Source organism: Myotis nattereri (genome assembly GCF_964212035.1).
Source record: "Myotis nattereri genome assembly, chromosome: 4".
Classification (NCBI taxonomy): Eukaryota; Metazoa; Chordata; class Mammalia; order Chiroptera; family Vespertilionidae; genus Myotis; species Myotis nattereri.
The window spans coordinates 95,871,315-95,890,520 of record NC_138079.1 but is presented as its reverse complement, the minus strand read 5'-3'; the positions used below and the strand labels follow the sequence as shown (position 1 = coordinate 95,890,520).

Genomic DNA, 19,206 nt, shown 5'->3' with positions numbered 1-19,206 from the left:
GAGCCTCGCTGAGAGGATAAGCAGAGACCGCGATTGCTCTCTGTTTTACTGTCAATTAAATCCTGGCTCAGAAGCTGGTGGAGGGAGCCAGCAGCTGGGATGTCAGGGGGAGGGGGGAGGGGGAGGGGGGAGGGGGAAGGGGCGGGGCTCCTGGGTCTCCCACCTGCCGCAGCCCCCAGAGCAAGCCCTTTCTTCTCGGCTTCAGTCCCCTCCTCTGCAAAGTCGAGGTTATCATCGTTCCTGCTCCACCCGATCCCGGGAGGTCCCAGCCCTGAGGTTCGTCTCCAGGAAAAGGCACCCAACTCAGCGTGGGAGACGCGGGCTGGGTCTTCCCTGAGCCCCTGTCCGGCCTCCGGGAGATGCCTCCCTGCCCTACAGCGGGGCCTGGAAAGCGCTTATTGAATGGGTCGATCAGAGTGACATTAGGACGAAGAGGTGCCAGCCTCTCAGATCCTGCTCAGCCGAGGACCCGATGGGGCGTCAGAGTCAGCGCATGGTTCATCCCCCCACACACCTTTCTACGCCTCCACTCCTTTACGGAACTTCTTCCCAGGTAACGTACCCCATGTTTACCCACACTGTTCATTGTCTGTCTCTGTCTCACACACACACACACACACACACACACACACACACACACACACGGCAGCGCTGTGAGGCGTTTCCGTCACTTTCATTCATTGCTAAGCCCCCAGTGCCCACACAGCCCTTGTCACCTCAGACATCCAACAAGCCTTTGCTGAGAGAGCAAACATGGGAGTGAGTGAATGGAGTGGCAAACAGAGTCGCGGTGGGGGTGAGGGTGGAGAAGAATTAGGTAAACACCAGCGCCCAGGCTCACTTTTGAGGTTTTGATTCTCTTGGGTTCAGTTGAGGTCCAATCGTTAGACCTTTCTAAGTCCCCAGCTGCTGTTACCACCAAGTCTGGTTGGGAACCACTGTCTTAACCCTGTGCACCTCCTCACCCGCTGCTGAGCTCCTTTAGAGGCTCCCAATGCTCTCAAAATATAATCGGAGTGGAGTGGAGTGGAGTGGAGTGGAGTGGAGTGGAGTGGAGTGGAGTAGAATGGAGTGGAGTGGAGTGGAGTGGAGTGGAGTGGAGTGGAGTGGAGTGGAGTGGAGTGGAATAGAATGGAGTGGAGTGGAATGGAGTGGAGTAGAATGGAGTGGAGTGGAGTGGAGTGGAGTGGAGTGGAGTGGAGTGGAGTGGAGTGGAATAGAATGGAGTGGAGTGGAGTGGAGTGGAGTGGAATGGAGTGGAGTGGAGTGGAATGGAATGGAATGGAATGAGATGGTTCCAAACCTTGCTCAGTCATCAGCACCTCCTTACCATGGACCATGGGCACTACCATCCCACCTCCTCTCCATCTTTCTCCCTCTCTCACTTCACCTCCCACCATTCTCCCTCAATTCTCCTTCTTTCTTTCCCCCAAATACATAAACCTGTACCTACCTCAGGGCCTTTGCACGTACTGTCACCTGCCTAGTCTTCTGTTTCCTCACATAGCAGTTTCCTCATTCATGTCTCAGCACAATGCCACCTCCTCCAAGAGGCCCTCCCCGACTGTCCTCTGGCAGTAGTGTCTCTCCCAGCCACCCTCCATCTCATGAGCCTGTTTATGTTCTTCACAACGTTAATTACTATTTGAATTTCTCATATGTATTGTTGGTCCACGTGTTTATTGGCTGTTTCCATGTAGGTTAGTAAAGGCAGGAATCTTGTCATCCATTCACACCAAGAACAGTTCTTGACACATAGTAGGTGTTTGGTGAACATTTATTGAATGAGACTCTTTCCCAGGATTTGTCAGTTGCTTGAGTACACACGTTTTCTTCTGTTTTTATTCATTTTCGTTCCCCTAGCAGGATTCCTCAGTGTTGGCACTGCTGACATGTGGGACTGGGTCATTCTTTGTTGTGGGGCTGTCCTGTGAGCTGTAGGATGTTAGCAGCTCCCTGGCCTCCACCCACTAGATGCGAGTAGTACTCATCCCCAGTTGTAAGAACCAAAACTATCTCTAGACGGTGTCAAATGTCTCATCCCCAGTTGAGAACCCCTGCCTTGCATTTGCCCCATTCACTGCTGAACACGCTGAAAACAAATATTTTGAAGTCCTGCCTCTGACGCAGTTCCACCATATGACCAGCAGGTGGCAGAAAAGACCGCCTTTTCATTGACATGGTTGCCCTCAGTGCAAAACATTTTTTTTCACTTTTTTTTTTTTCCAGCCTGGTAACTGATTTTGCAGCCTTGCTCACTCACCCAGGTTGGGTTCTGCGGGCATTCCCCCCACTTTACACTTCTCCAGACTAAACAGAAAAGAAGCAGCAGCTGTGTCCTAACCCAAACGCAGATAGAAAAGTCGGTGGTGTAGGCCAAGCATGTCAAACTCAAAGGCTAACACGGGCCAAATAAATGAGGCATGCGGCCTGTGGGCCACAAGTTTGACATGCTTGTGTAGGCAGTGGCAGGAGTGGAAAGACAATCATCTAGGAATCAGGCAGATCTGAATGTCAGTCCCAGTCGTATTCCTTTCTCCCCAGGACCCTCAGCCAGTTAACATGTCTGCGTCCCACACGGTAACCATGTCCAGGCGGGAACCTGCTCAGAAAAGCTGTGGTAAAGGATTGAGCACTGTTTCGGAAGGAGGAATATGCCACTAGCTCTGCTGTGCACCTTTGTGCAACTCACCTAACCTCTCTGGTCTTCCATGTCCTTACCAAAGAAGAGGAACTGACCCAAAGGGCAGCGGTGAGGATGAAATGAAACCAGAGCAGGCACACAGAGGCTGCAGTCTGCAATGCTCTGTTTATGATTAAGGGTTGTTTTGTCACAGTCCTACACTCCCTCGGCCTCCTCCAGCCCACAGGACACACAGCCGCATGCACACAGCACACAGCACACCGCACAGGCGCTGAGAGGACAGCAGGCCCAGAGCTCAGGCCACAGCGTCCTGGGGTTGGCCCCTGGCTTCCACTGGTGGTCTTTGTGGAACAGGAGACCACAGCCCACCAAGATGGGTCCCTGAGGCCCAGGCCAGCCTCCCTCCCACCACCACCCGGCCTCCAGACTCAGATGGCCTGGTCCTGCCTCCGTCTCAGGTTGAGCACGCGGGCCGCTGCCAGGAAGGCTGCTCCGGTGAGCAGCTCAGCGATGAAACTGACCCAGCCCAGGGCCAGGGACCAGCCGAAGCGGATGTCCACCTGGTCCAGGAGGGCCGTCTCCTCCAGCAGACACAGCGCCTCCCGGAAGGCGGCGGCCGAGTACGCGATGTAGATGCTGATGCCAGCGAGCGTGACGAGGGCTGCAGGGGACAGAGGAGAGCAGATCTAACCCTGCGGCCTCTTCCCCCGGCCCAGCCATCCTGCCCTCTCCCAGCGTGTCCTCCTTCCACCCCAGGGCCTTTGCCCAGGCCGGTCCCTCTCCCCCATGCACCCTCCCTTCCCTTCCCTTCCTTTTTTTTAAAAATATATTTTATTGATTTTTTACAGAGAGGAAGGGAGAGAGATAGAGAGTTAGAAACATCGATGAGAGAGAAACATCGATCAGCTGCCTCCTGCATACTCCCTACTGGGGATGTTCCCGCAACCCAGGTACATGCCCTTGACCGGAATCGAACCTGGGACCCTTCAGTCCTCAGGCCGACACTCTATCCACTGAGCCAAACCGGTTTCGGCCCCTTCCCTTCCTGATGCCATCACTTACCTCCTCTCCATCCCCATATCTCAGCTCACGGGTCTGTTCTGAGCCTCACAGCCCCCACATAGCCCTCCATGATGGCCCAGGTCTGAACTGTCATTTTGCATCTATTTGTTTTGGGGTTTTCGTTTTGTTTTGTTTTCCATTCATCAGTTTATTTTGTTACTTAGATTCCACATATGAGTGCGATCATGTGATACTTGTCTTTCTCTGACCGACTTATTTCACTCAGCATGATACTCTCCAGGTCCCTCCGTGCTGTCTCAAAGGGTAAGAGGTCCTTCTTTTTTACTGCTGCATAGTATTCCATGGTGTAGATGTACCACAGCTTTTTATCCACTCACCTACTGATGGGCACTTAGACTGTTTCCGGCTCTTAGCTATTGCAAATTGCGCTGCTATGAACATAGGGGTGCATACATTCTTTCTGATTGGTGCTTTGGGTTTCTTGGGATATATTCCCAGGAGTGGGATCACTGGGTCACAAGGCAGTTCCATATTTAACTTTCTGAGGAAACGCCATACTGTCTTCCACAGTGGCTGCACGAGTCTGCATTCCCACCAGCAGTGCACCAGGGTTCCCTTTTCTCCACATCCTCGCCAGCACTTGTCATTGGCTGACTTGTTGATGGTAGCCATCCTGACAGGCGTGAGATGCTACCTCAATTGTGCATTTATTTGTGAAATGACTTAGCTAATGTCTGTCTGCCCCAATGGGCTGAGTCCCAGGGGCTTCGAAGATAAGTACTTAGCGCTGTGCTGCCCAGTCCCAGTGCGGACTTTATTGAAATGGGCAGCTCCGCCCTTCACTGGCACCCCCACGTGGCAGAGCTCCGCGGCCTGGTCTGCAGCTCCCGCCCTGCACCGCGCGGGTTAGAGGACTTCGCCATCACAGAAAGTTTAATGGGGCAGTGCTGGGAACAGCCAGCCCCGTGCTGCAGCCGTCTTTGAAAGCCTCGGGGCTGCCAAGCAAACGGTGCTGCCGTGTGCAAGTGTGCAAGTGTGCAAGCAGGCAGAGCCGCGCCTGTGAGCGGCAGGTGCACAGGAGAGCAGGCGGCCAGGGCGCGGTCCCTGACAGCCCACCGCCTGCGGGGGACGCTCCCCTGCGGCTCCTTTGGTGAAACCGCGGGAGCAATTCTCAGTCCCTGCCCCCACCCCGCCGCCTCCCTCCCGGGACCACAGACCCAGGGGCCCCGGGCTGGAAACCCCTCATTCTTCCAATTGGGATGTCACCGATGGGGAAGCTGAGCCCCTGAGGCGTTGGGCCCCCCTCCCTTCCCCTCCCCTCCCCCCTCCCTTCCCCTCCCTCCCCTCCCTCCCCTCCCCTCTCCTCTCCTCCCCCCTTCCCTCCCCTCCCCTTCCTTGCTGGGGGTTCCTGCATAGCCCCTCCTGCAGCCGGAACCCCAGGTAGGGCGGGCACCTACCTCCAAAGAGGAAGAGGGTCCCCGTGAGCAGCAGGAGGAGGGAGGCTCGGAGGAGGAAGCTCAGAAACCCTGTCATCCCCCCAAACACCATGAGGATGAGGCTGAGGGGGAGCAGAATCACGAAGGTCCCGTGCATGGCTGAGGAGAGAGGGGGGCAGGCGAGGGTTACCAACGCCCTGCAGCCAGTCAGCAAGCATTTCCTGGGCACCTCCTGGTTTTAATTAACACGGCCATTACTATTACTCACAATAATAACAACCACAGTGACTGAGGCTCGTCCGTGCGAGGTTTGTGTCGAATAAGCATCAGGCTTCACTCCAGGCCCCTGCGAGGTAGGAACTGCTATGGTTCACCCGCTCATTCGCGCAGCGACTAAGGTTTGTTGAGCGTAAACTGTGTGCCGGGCACATCGGCCCGGCCGGCTCAGTAGCAAACACACCGAGCCTTCTCCCCTCGTGGGGCTGATATTTAGGGAGTGGGGTGAAGCAGTGGACACAGAAATGAGTGACAGAGTTGAGAGACGGTGACAGATGCGCGGGGAGGGGAGTGAACAAAGCAGAGGGGGGTTCCGGCGGTGATTTCCCCTGAGGAAGTGACATCCCCCCCCCCCCAAAGACCTGCGGGAGGTGAGGGAGGCAGATGGGGGGTGAAGGGCAGGGGTCACAGGTCAAGACGGGAGTGTGCGTGGTGAGGTGGAGTCCCCTGGGGAAGCGGGTGAGGGCGGCATGGAGTGATGGAACGGAGAGGCACGTCACATCACAAGGCATGATCAGAATTCGGGCTACAAGATCAGAAAGTACAAGAGGACGAATTGTGTGAAAGCCAAGACCCATGGTGATGGGGTGGGGTGGGGAGAGGGCTGGAGGACCTCTGGGGTTTCAAGATCTCCAGGTCTAAACAGTTGCCACCACTTTGGCTCTGAGCCTCCCGGCAGCCAAAGCAGACAGGAAACAATTGCAAAGTTCTCTTTCACCAGGCACTCATTTACCAAATACATACCGGTCATTTGCTGCGAGCTGGGAACCGAGCCTCTTTAAATCTTTTTGGCGACAAGCTGGGCAGGACTACAAATCCTGTCCTCTCCCCTTCAGGGCGGGAGCTGCACTCCCTGGGGAAGCCTATCCCTGCACCGGGCCTGCCACGCCCCCTCTCTGGGCCCTGGGCTCCCAGCCACTGTCCTGCCTTTGTTCCCTGTGTTGCGGCATCTTAGTCGCTTCCCTGTCTCACCTGCTGAGCCCTGAGCTCCTTGACGAGCCAGATCTTGTCTCCTGTGCAATGGTATCCCTGGGTGTATCCCTGAATGTCTAGTCGGGCTCTTAAGGTGAGTGTTCAACAGGCATTTGTGGACCTAATTAATTAAGAGCTAAAGCAATAAAACTATGGCAGTGTTGTTTTTTTACAGTGAGCTTAGGATGTACCTGTGCCTCTGGGGTGTGTGTGTGTGTGTGTGTACTTTGGAGGGAAAGACAGAGATGGAAGGAGAGAGTGACAGAGACGAAAGAGGAAAAATACATCTTTAAGTATTTGAGGGTTTTTTAACTTTGCCTTCTTTGTTTTCCACGCGTACTATACACCACACTCAATTCCGTCAAGAAGTAAATAGAAAAGCAGCTCCACAGGTCATGCATCGTGTGCTGGGGGTGTGACTGCTGAGAAAACTGGGTGTTTTTCGTAGACATCACTAACCATCCCGATATGTTTCCTCCTTCCCGGGCATGAAGGAGACCGCACGGCCCCGCCGTCAGATTGGGCAGGGTCGCATGTTTCTGGCCGGTATAGAGCGAGAGGGAAGGCCGGGCAAGGTGAGAGAGCAAAAGCCCCGAGGCACCTGACTGCCCTTCTCCCCTCCAGGTTCCTAGGAGGCCGTGGCTGGGAAGCTTGTGAGATGGCCTCACTGTGGCTAAATGCATGGATTTCAGGGCCAGGTGGTCAGCATTTGAGGTCAGGCTGTGCCTGGGGCCTTGGCATGTCACTCATCCCTCAGAGGCCCCGTCTCTGCAGGTGTGAGATGAAGGGGATGCTACCTGGCTCGCAGTGACGCGTAATTTAGTCTGTGTCGTAGAGTAAGTGCTCACTAAGTCATCACCCTGCCAGTGATCAGGAGGGTGAAGATAACGATTCAGTGTGACTTCCACTGTGACCACAGCACCTTGTCTTCACTCTCTAAATGCCGCCACCTTGGTGAGTCAGGAAGACCAGGCTGATCTCCGTGCCCCCTCCCCCCATCACCGCGCCTACCCCTCCCCCCCAGGGCTGTCACAGGAGAAAATGTGATTGGGGGAGGAGACCTGTGGCCCCTCCCTGGCCCATCCTCCCTTCCTTCCTCCCTTTCTTAAGGAAAAATCATGGGCAAGGAAGCACAGCAGCTGGTGTGAAACCTGGTCCTGTGGGCCTGGTGCCCGCCTGGCCCTGCCTCCAGACGCCGGCTGAGAAATGAAATCATTTCTCATTTAGAAATTAATGAGGTTTCCCAGAGCCACCTCCGCCTGGCGCCCGCACGCAGGGTCCCCAGATGCTCCGCCAGCTGACTTGATGTACGCATTCAATTAAAAGCCCGGGAAGAACAGGTCCCCGCCCCCACCTCCAGAGTTGTAAGAGCCCCTGCTGAAATTTAGTTTAGCGTCTTCTATTTTTTTCACGGGCCTTCGCCTTCGTTATTTCTTGATTTTTCCTGCAGTCTCAGAGCAGGAGTGCTGTCCTCTCTGGGTATGTGCCCCTCGCCAGCCACGTCACATTCAGAAACTAATGCCTACGGGCCTAGAGAGGGGCGAGCTCTGAGGCAGAGCCTGGACACCCTGACAGACAAGGTCCCTGTCGGCAGGGACAGGAGAGAGACCAGTGAGGAGAGGGAGGCAATCATGGACTTGGACATGTCCAGAGGAAATAGGCATGATGATGGGGGTAGGGGGGGAGAGGAACGGGCAGTGAGGGGGGGCACCTCTTTGGATACAGTGGTCGTATTTGTTTCCTCGAGCTGCCGTGACAAATTACTGCCAACTAGGTGTCTTAAACACAGCAGGGCTTTCTTCTCTTGTGCTCTGGAGGCCTCAAGTGCAAAATCGAGGTGTCAGCAGGGCCACGGTCCCTCCAGAAGCTCTAGGGGAGAACCCTTCCCCGCCTCTCCAGCTCTCAGTGGTGGCTGACTGCCTCTGACCACCATTCCTTGGCTTGTAGCAGCCTCACGCCAGCATCTACCTCCATCTCCATACGGCCTTCTTTTCTCACCTCTGATTCTCCTTTTCCTATCAGGACGCTTGGTATAGGCCTGAGAGCCCACCGATTTAACTTAGGGTGATCTCATCTCAAGATCCTTCACTTAAGTGCATCTGCAAAGACTTTTTTTCCAAATAATGTCCCATTCCCAGGTACGTGGACCTGACTTTGGGGGGTGACACCTTCCAATCCCTTATAGTTTACAGTGGGGACGCAGCAGATGATAGCTAAGGTTACTCTGTAAAATTAATGATAATGTTGGCAGGCCATGGTTTCATCAAGGGCAAATGAGTACCCAAGTGCAAGAGATCTTTTTGACTCAAAAATGCTTTGTTGCTAGATAACCACCTGAATGGGAGAAGATATTTGCAAATGATACATCTGATAAAGGGTTAATATCCAAAATATATAAAGAATACATACAACTTAACACCAAAAAACAAACAATCCAGTTTTTAAAAAAAAAAAAAAAAAAAATGGGCGAAGTGCCTGAATAGACACTTCTCCAAGGAGGACATACGGATGGCAAATCGACACATGAAAAATGCTCCACATCACTAACCATCAGGAAAAACGCACATTAAAACCACAATGAGATCTCACCTCAAACCTGTCAGAATGGCTATCATCAACACATCAACAAACAACAAGTGTTGGTGAGGATGTGGAGAAAAGGGAACCCTCGTGCACTGTCAGTGGGGATGTAAATTGGTGCAGCCGCTGTGGAAAACAGTGTGGAAGTTCCTTAAAAAATTAAAATGTAACTACCATATGACCCAGCAATTCCACTTCTGGGTATTAATCCACAGAAATACAAAATACCAGTTCGAAAAAAAAGTATATGCACTCCCATGTTTATTGCAGCATTACTAGTAATAACCAAGATATGGAAGCAATCTAAGTGTCCACTAATAGACAAAGAGATAAAGAAGAGATGGTGCATATACACAATGGAACATGACTCAGCCATAAAAAAGAATGAAATCTTGCCATCTGCAGCGGCATGGATGGACCCAGAGGGTACTGTGCTGAGTGAATCAAGTCAGCCGGAGAGAGACAAATAACGAATGATTTCACTTATGTGTGGGATGCAAAAATAAATAATCAAACAAGACCCCCCAAAAAAGTGCTTTGTTACAAGGAAAAAGAAAGCAAACCCAGAAAGAAGCTAAGGTGTTCCCACCAAGGAAAGCGGTGCTTGTGGCTGCTCCATGCTCACACTGTTCAAAGAATGGCTGGGTGGGAAAACGGGGCTCCCACAATGCTCGCGAGATCAGGAGCCCCAGGTGGTTGGCTAAGTAACAGATCTACTCTTAAGGACAGCAGGCACCTGCCTGTCCTCCAGAAACACCAGAAGCTCTGGCCAAAGAAGGAAGTCTCAGGAACCCTTTCCCACAGAGGGAAATGCCACTGTCTTTCGTTTCAAATCTTGTCAATGTGACTGTGGGACTCCAAGATGGGCCCAAAGGCCTTCGGTCCTGTTATGCCTGGTAAGAATGTGGATGTCTAAAATTGTTGTGAATATCTATCCTTGAGTCTGTGGTCACCAGAACTTAGCCCGCTTGAGGGTGGGGGCTGGCCCTGGTTATCTTCATGGCCTCCAGGATGCATTGTGGTGATACGGGAGGAGCAGGACTCTACAAGACCTAAGTTCAGAGCCTTACTCTACCTCTTACCAAGCAAATGATGTCCCCTCTCAAAAGCCTGTTTCCTCACCTGTCGATTGGCCCCTGGATTATCTCCTGGTTTTGCCAAGCTGTTATAGCCTTTGAATGTTGGAATAATTGTTTCTTTCTTGTCCTCAACTACCATAGGCTCTGCCGGTAGGACTTTTTAATTCCCATTTCACAGACAAGAAAACTAGGATGCAAGGTTCCTATGTTAGTTGCTCAAGATGGAACAGCTATGAAGAGTCAGAGCTGGAATGGAACAATAAAGGAGGCTGACAAAGGGTGGTGGGACTACGACAAGGGGTGTTTAACCCAGCCTGGGAGTGAGGAAGGACTTGGGGGAGAGGAGACAACCTAGCTGAGACCTGGAAGACAGATGAGGAGGTGGTAACTGGACAGAGAGAAGGGATGGGTGTTCCCCAAAGAGGGGGCAGAATATGCCAAGACCTCAAAGAGGAGGTACCCAGAAAGCACACATAGCTCAGCTCATGCAGCTGGAAAGACGGGCAGCGGTCACAAATAGTTACCTGTGCACTGCTCCCTAGGGCTTCTTCTTGGGGGTAGTTTGATGGAATATATAACATTCTTCTTAGAGAAGATTCAAACAACACCTGTTTGGCCACCCTCAACTCCTCTCTCTTCCCCTCCTCCCCTAATGAACCTCCAGGAATGCTTGGAGGCACATCCTTCCAGTCTTTTTTCTATTTATTCCCATGTCTTCCCATATATTTACCTATTTCTCTAGGACATACACTTGAATGTGTTTGATCACCCACAGCATCTCACACTAATAATTGCCAGGCTTGTCTTCTTTCTTAATGGCATATAAAATAAAGATGCATCTTAAAATGTTGGCATATACTCACAGAGAAGGTATAATATCGGGAGGTTTGGGGGAGAGGGATCACAAATGGAATCATACTGCCCATAACACTCTGAACCTGCTTTGTTCATTCTGCAGTATATCTTCTTGTTCTGTGCATGTGCGTGTGTTATTTTTGCAGGACACATAATATTCCATAGAATGGGTATTCCACATGTGAATGCTCAGCCATGACTCCACGCATAGGCACTGCAGCTGAGTCTTGCTTTTCAATGTTACAAAAATGATATGGCAAACCCCCAAGCAGTGGAATTACTTGAATATGAGTTTTTTTAGTTTAGAATGTGTGCTTGACTTTCATGGGGCACCTGAAGCCTGGGGCTCTATGCCTGGAGGAGCTCAGGCCCCAGGCACCTGCTGCCTCCCTGCTATGCACACATCACATAAAAGTTCCCTCCTGGGCCCAGGGAGCCTCTTGACATTAGTATGTCCCAATCCTTTCTCCCTGTCGGTCCCCACCACCTCCTCTCCTGCTGGAAACCAATCTTGTCATTTTCCAACCTGCCTCCTCAGAGGATGGCCGGCCAGGCCACTAGCCTCGGTCCAGCTTCTGCCATTGGTTTGCTGTGTTGGGCAAGACACTTACCCTTCTGGGTCTGGGGTGCTTGTCTGGGGGATGACCAGCCTGACCTTCCCCCTGGGCTCTTGGAAGGTGACAGGGGGGTCAGACACGGGGAGGGCTTGAGGTGCACCCAAGAGGCACTTCCAGTTGTGTCTGGAACACGCTGCGCTCTGTCCTGCCTCGCACTCCTGCACCGACTACTCCTCCTCATCCCTGGTTGCCTGTCTGGAGGAGGCAGAGTAGCACAGCAGGAATCCAAACCCAAGAAAGGCCAGGAGCCCCTCCTCTGGGCTGACATGGCCTCCGGTCTTAGTACACTCATGTGATACTGACATTACACTTGGTGTGTCATCATTCTAAAAGGGTTAGAAACTGCCTGCGTTCAAATCCCAGATCTTCCCGTTACTGTGCGAACTTTGGCAATTTACCTAACCTCTCTGCGCTTTGGTTTCCTCGTTTGAAAAGTGAAGATGATAACAATAGTACCTGCCTCTTGGGGTGGTTGTGAAAGCTCCATTGTACAGATGAAAAGCCTGCAGCTAAGGGAAGCAATATGACAGAGGAGGAGGAGATGTTAATTGTGCTCCTACTGTGAGCAGTGCCCTCCGAGTCGGGTGCTTTGCTTACGTGACCTCATTTCATCTCAAAGCAGCCTGTTTAAGGAAGCAGGTGACTTGCCAGAAGTCACACAGCTGATAAGAGGTGGGCCTTTGTCTATGATAGGGCTGACCTGGTCCCTCCTGACAAGTAGCAGGTAACTCAGGGCCAGTTAGCACAACCCATCCCCTCCACCACAGTGACTGGCTCAGACCTGGGCATGTGATCTCGTCTGGTCCAATGAGAAGCCTATCTGAAGGTTTTGCAGAATTACTTAAGAAATAGAAAGTCTCCTCCTACTTGGGTTGCTAAGACTGGGGAGGATTTGAAAACAGAACCCAAACAGGAGCAAAACCCAGAGAGGAAAAGAAAGAAATTGAGTTTAGTTCTCTGGATGCCAGAAGGCTGGAGCTTTCCAGCTACTTGCACTAGGAAGCAAGTTTAAACAAGTACAACTTGAGTTTCTGTCACTTGCCATCAAAAGACTCCGGGCTGATACAACTAGACTGTGGCTCTTTTATCTCCACTGTGCTGAATTGGATGACCTCTCTTCACCAAAAATTATTCCAGGCCCTGCCTGCTTGGGTTTTCTTGGAGGACAAATCCAAGCTTCTTCCCATACTCCCTCCACTAGGGCTTGGCCAAGAAGCTGACCCAGAAAACATGCTGCCTTGACAACTAGCCTCTCTTCTTCATGGCCTCTGCAGCGGGTCCTTAAAGAAATAGAATATCTTCACATCATTAAAGAGCTTGGACAAGATTCAAAATTCGTTCTGGGGATAAGAAGATTCTGGGAAAAGCTGTCTCCAGGGGTGATCTGCAGCAAATACACGGTCTGAAGGGCACCCTGCTCTCTTCCATGGGTGACATAATGGTAATAATAGCAGCTACCACTTAAGGGGCACTTACAAGGCCAGGCACTGCCTACGGCTCTTTAAAAACACTCTCCCATTTCATCCCTTGCATATCCTTATGAAAAGAGATGATAGTTATGCTCATTTTTCCCAGGAGAGGTACAGAGGCTTGACCAGGTCACACACCTCGTTGGCAGTGAGGCTGAGGGTTAGACCTAGGCCAGAGGCTGCACAGATGAACAGACTCTGGATTTGAGTTTGCCTGTTTCTTAAAGTCCTGGAGCACACAGAGGTGTTGCATCATCAAGTCTCACAAAAAAGCCAGACCAGTGCCACCCAATTTACCCACAGATGTGTTCAGTAGGCAGAATGCCAGCACCCAGCCAGCAAAGGATCAGCACTCCATAGATGAGGCCACATCTAAAAGAGGCTGGAGAAATGGTCAAGAGGACTTGCCTTTATTGAGCATGTACTATGTGCCTAGCACTTTTAGATGAAATCATTCTTTCATGCAGCATAGGCACCCCACAATGACCAGGCCCTATGTGAGGTGCAAGGTAAAGTTATATATTTTTCATCCAGCTAGTTTGTGAGAGCCTGACCACACCCCCTCATGGTTTTGACATCTCATTTTGAAAGAAGTGGAAAGAGAAGCTCAGAGAAGTTAAGACACCTATCCCAGGTTCACAGAGGGTCCTGGTAAGGGACTGAGCTGGGATTTGAACCCCAATTCCCTTACTTCAAGGTCAGGAACTCGATTATTCTTGAAACAATGCTCTAGGAACTCCCAAAAGTTCCCCCTGGTCCAGCCTGGGGCTGAGGACAGAGTCCTTGGTACCTCCATCTTTTGTCAACTTCTCACATATTCCTGGTGTCTGGAGGATGTCTCCTTCAGTGGGACTTCATGCAGTGGTGTGCTGGAACTGGGTCATATCAGCTCACAAGACCCAACTATTACATTTTAGGGATGAGCCCATTAACATCATGTTGATAGCTAGAAATTGACCACACTAGAAATATTTACACCACAGAAATTGGCAAACGCTATAAATCAAGACTCCCTTCCCCCAGAGAGCCAGTTGTTAAATATTTCCTAGCAAGCCACTGGACTACAGAGAAACAGTTCTGGTTCATTAATTTACTCATTCATTCAACAAATATATACTGAGTTCCACATCTAACCTATAGTCTGCATTCACTCTCATACCTGCTCAGAAAACCTTGCTTCATGGCCTACTCTATGCCAACCTCTGTGCTAAATATTGGGGATTCCGCAGTGGCCAGACAGGCATGGTCCCCGCCCTCATGGAGCTCACAGTCTAATGAGGGCATCAGATTTTAACCCCCAAAAGGTCACACAACCTGTATTAGGAGTAGAAGCTTGACCAAGCCAAGCTGGCAAGTAGGAGCAGACAGACTCCAGGTCGAGGGTATGGCATGTGCAAAGTCCCTGTGGCCGGAGGAAACTTGGCATGTTCTCAGGACGGGCCCAAGGCCAGCATAGTTCATAGTTACAAAGAAAAGAGCGAAGGGGACCATGGAATTGGAAAGGGACCCTGGCAGCCCTGGTGGGCCATGTTAGGGACAAGCCTCAGTAAGTCTATCAAAAAAGGCCCTCATTTTGCAAGGTCTATGGAACTCACTCCTCATTGCCTCATCGGATCCTTTCTACGGTTCATCCCTGGGCCTCAGCTTCCTTGCTGGAAAAATGAAGATGGAAATGGAGGCTGTGGGATTAAATGGCGACATAGATGGGCAGCATCTGGCTCCGTGTCTGGCCCGCTACAAGCTGAACTATCACATTTATCTCCCTCCCTCCACCAGTGTTCTTCCGGCCCCTGTCTGCCTTCTTGCATTCCGTCCTTACACCTTCACTGCGCTCCAGGCTCTATGCTGGGCACTGTGATAAGAAGCGGGCCTTTATCTACGGTAGGGCTGGCCCTCTCCCTTGCTACAAGTACCAGGTCACTAGTGATGTGGGAAATCAGCCATGACCAACGCAGACACCATGGCCCCTGGAGGGAGAGGGCTGTTTCCTGCCTCCGAATTGCCTTCCCTGAACCATTCAGCAAGTATTTATTCCATCTGGCCACAGCCAGGCAACTCCTCCTCAACTCCCCATCTCCCTCCCAGGCGGCAGGAGTCCTCCCTCGCTCTTTTATCTTCAACAGTGAGGATACAAATGAGGCTGACATGGGTGCGCCTGGGGTTCCACAGGATCAGACCTGCTCTCTTTGGGGCATTCAGCTCCCCAGCGGGTGTAGGTGTGTCCGGGGATCACCCGCCCTCTCTCATGCCGCTGTCACTCTAAAATGCAACTGCGAGTTCCCCAATTTGTCGCCCCAGCGGGTCTGCGAGCTCCTGGAGGGCAGGCCTGGGTCTTACTCCTCAGCACCCTGCCTGGAGCACAGAAAGCCTGTCGTCAGCGTTTGTCGAACGAATCCTAGACCGCACCCGGTTCCAGCTGCAGCCAAAGAGGCCCTACCTACTCCCTCCCCACCGCCCCGTCCGCCCCGCCCCGCCCCCGCCCGCCTGTGGGAGAGGGGCTCCCAAACTGGTGGCCAGCCCCGGGGTCTCCCTCCAAACCCCCTTCCCGGACTCACTGAGAAGTTGTCGGCTAGAGTCGCTGACCGTCACGTTCTCCTGCCAGAAGGGGTTCATCAGCGGCGCGCACGGGCTCTGGACTGGAGGGGGCAGAGGAGGCAGTGGGCCGGCGCCCTGGCGTTGGGACCCCGGCCCGCAGGTGCCCCCAAGCCCCCAGGTGCCCCACCGGGAGCGCGAGTGGAGAGTCGGTCTCAGAGGGATGCTGGCAGCCACCGCTCCCTGCCCACCGCCCTCCCGCCCCGGGACCACGCGTTCGAGGCTCGGCGGCTCGCGGAGGGGTGCGCGCCCAGCAACAGGTCCCCGGCCCCTTACCCCGGCAGGTCCGCCAGAGACCGGAGTGCGAGCTCAGAGGCTCGAGCTGGCTGCGGTTGGCGCCCCCTGCACCGCCCCGCGCCTCCCGGGCGCCGCTTTCCAGCCGCCGCGTGTCGATGATGTACCAGAAGTCGGTGCCGATGGCGGCCGCCAGCAGCACGAAGCTCAGCGCCCCGGCCAGCGCCGCCACCCCCGCCAGCACCGCCAGGGGCACCCGCATGGCCCAGCTCCCGCTCCGCTGCCCGCGCCGCCCAGCCGGGGTCTGGAACCCCGGCCCTGGACCCCGATCCTTCCCCCCGTCCCTGGCTCCGCCCCTCAGAGTTTCACCTGCTCCCTCAGACCACACTCCCGCCAGCCCAAGCGCACCCTCTCTTCCCTCTCCTCACTTCTTCCCCAGGCCCTTCTCCCTCCAACCCCCACCTCACTCTCCAAGAACCCCCAGCGTTGCCCACTCTGCCCTGCCCTCCCTTTCCACCCCAGCCTTCCTTACTCCCTACACCTCCTCCTCAACTCCCTCCCCTCCCCCCGCCCTCCCTCCGTGTGTCAGGAGGAGTCCTCCTTCGCCAGCCCTTCCACAGCTCCTGCTCCCCGCCCCACGGTGCACCCCCTCCTCCTCTGTGTAGGGGAGGGAAGGTGGCCTTCCACAAACTGGGGGAGTAAGAAGGGACGCTGTGGGCCTCACAGCCCCCAGGCTTACGGATAATCCTCAGTAGCCTCTCACCGTGCAGCTCCAATAACCCTTCCTCCAAAATCACCTTCAGCTGATTTTCTAGGCTGGCCACAGCAGGAAAAGGCAGACCCTTGTTTTTCCTAAAAGTTCATTAGAGCAATGGTCTAGGCCAGGTCCTCCTAGTCTATTTTTTCTCCCACCAACATCCTTATTCAGCATTATCACTGCCACCGTCAGCACCATCACCACCACCATCACCATTCCATCACTACCACCATCACTACCATCACCACCACCATCATCACTACCATCACCACCACCACCACCACCATCACCATCATCATCATCACCGCCACCACCATCACCATCATCATCATCACCACCACCACCATCACCATCACTGCCATCATCACCATCACCATCACTACCATCACCTCCACCACCACCATCACTACCATCACCATCACTATCACCACCACCATCACCATCATCATCACCACCATCATCACCATCACTACTATCATCATCACTACCATTATCACCACCACTATCACAACCATCATCACCATCACTACCATCACCATCACTACCATCACCACCACCATCACCACCTTATGACCAAGAGATCAAAATCTTGGCACTCCTGCAACACATCCTTAAGAAAACATTGTGCCACCTGGCCAACATGGCTCAGTAGTTGAGCGTTGACCTATGAACCAAGAGATCACAGTTCAATTCCCGGTCAGGGCACATGCCCGGGGTTTCGAGCTCAATCCCCAGTGGGGGCCGTGCAGGAAGCAGCCAATCAATGATTCTCTCTCATCATTGATGTTTCTATCTCTCTCCCTCTCCCTTCCTCTCTGAAATCAATAAAAATATATTTTAAAAGAAAACATTGTGTCAAGACCCAAAAGTTGATGAATTGGAGAGAGAATCATTATGTTCTTAACATGCTTAGAACAAGGAGCTGTGAGAGAAAGTGACATAGGGGAGGTCTCATTTGGATTCAGAATCCAGAAAGTGACCCTGATGCTGAGAAATAAAAGATGCAAAGGCATTTCATGCCTAGAGGAGGGCTTATGTGAGTAACTGAAAGAAGAATAATCACAATAATAGTTACAGAAGAGCAAGTAGAGAGAATTAAGATTATGGGGAATGGGGTACAGGTGGGGACCAGGTCCTACAGGGCTTGAGGGTGGGCAAACTTTTTGACTCGAGGGCCACAATGGGTTCTTAAACTGGACCGGAGGGCCGGAACAAAAGCATGGATGGAGTGTTTGTGTGAACTAATATAAATTCAAAGTAAACATCATTACATAAAAGGGTACGGTCTTGGTTTTTTTTTAGTTTTATTCATTTCAAACGGGCTGGATCCAGCCTGTGGGCCGTAGTTTGCCCACGGCTGAGTTATAATCAAGAGTTTGGGTCCTAGTCTAAGCCACTTGAATGGCTTTGAGAAGAGAAGTTAAATGTTCTAATTTACATTTGTAAAAACCTATCTTCACACTGGCATATACTGTAGGGAGTCAGGAAGGGAAGCAAGCAGGACATTGCAGTAGAAGCAGCAAGAGATGCTAGTGGCTTAGGATAGGACAGTGCCCGCAGTGGACAGGGAGTGAAGTGAATAGATATTTTCAATTGGGGAGGGGAGGTGGAATTGATAGGACTTGGTGCTAGGCTGGGGTTGAGAATATTATTTTCCCAGTTACTTTATTCTCCTTTACCAACACCATTTTAGTCTTCATCAACACATCCTCATCTTCATTATCAGCAGCATCAGTAGCACCCTGGACAGAGCTCTCGCCAGCAAGAACACATCCTCCCCTAGAATCTGCACAACATTCTACTCCATCACCTCTTCAGCCACCACCTTGACTAAGTGGATCTTTCCCATAATCATCACTACGGAAGGCTTTGCTTTAAACTCCGTCACACTATGGCTGATATCTTTAATTTCACCATCATCAGAACAGTCCTCAACTGTTCTATCAACATTAGGGAATCTAGATGAAGGTAAAATTCAATGAGGCCGATCCCAGGATCCCCCAAGTATGCCTTTAAGGGTTAATCTCTCTCTCATTCTCTCTCTCTCTCTCTCTCTCTCTCTCTCTCTCTCTCTCTCTCTCTTCCTTTCCCCTCTCTTGGCTTCATTCTTCAAGCAGAATCTCATTTGTTGGGCCCCAGGGCCTACCTTTCACAGCTCAGCAACTCCAACAAAAGGAGTGAATCTCTTCTTCCAGGGTATTTGTCAGATTTCAATAACTGAAGCTCATTTGACTGCCTTGGGTCATAGTCCCATCTCTTAACAAACCTCTGTGGCTCAGAGGGATAGAATGCAGTGATCAGCCAAGATTGGGTCACCTGCCCATTCATGGACCCCCCTGCCCACTCCTGCAGCTCAGTCCCACCTTAATCCTTTAAGCTAAGAGGTGTTATGGCTGCCAAGTGAGACAAGCAAAAATACAAGATACCCAGTTAAATTTGAATTTGAGATATAATTATACTGAACATTTTTTACTTTGTTGTTATTATTGTTGTTGTTGAATCTGAAGTTCAAATTTAACGGAGTGCCCTGTGTTTTGTCAGGAAAACCTAGCTGGCTCTTCAAAGGAAAACCAAGATGTCATTAGCAAAATGAGAAGGGGCCATGGCAAACACAACAGCAGATGCTCCTCCGCCCTCAGGCACATGTCCCTTCCCGGATCCCACTTTCCTCA

At 52.0% G+C, this 19,206-nt stretch overlaps 1 protein-coding gene across 2 annotated transcripts; it reads right to left on the bottom strand.

The window, feature by feature from the left end:
* Window positions 1–1,760: 1,760 nt before the first annotated feature.
* TMEM114 (transmembrane protein 114) lies at window positions 1,761–16,039 on the bottom strand (the record flags this gene model as incomplete). Of its 2 annotated transcripts, XM_081089922.1 has the most annotated exons (4): window positions 1,761–3,305; window positions 5,125–5,262; window positions 15,507–15,587; window positions 15,820–16,039. In XM_081089922.1, the coding sequence occupies 4 exons, from the start codon at window positions 16,037–16,039 to the stop codon at window positions 3,073–3,075; spliced, it is 672 nt and encodes a 223-aa protein (XP_080946048.1). The 2 variants fall into 2 exon arrangements, with proteins under 2 accessions (XP_080946048.1, XP_080946049.1); XM_081089923.1 differs by lacking the exon at window positions 5,125–5,262 and having other exon boundaries at window positions 3,073–3,305.
* Between the last annotated feature and the right edge of the window lie 3,167 nt (window positions 16,040–19,206).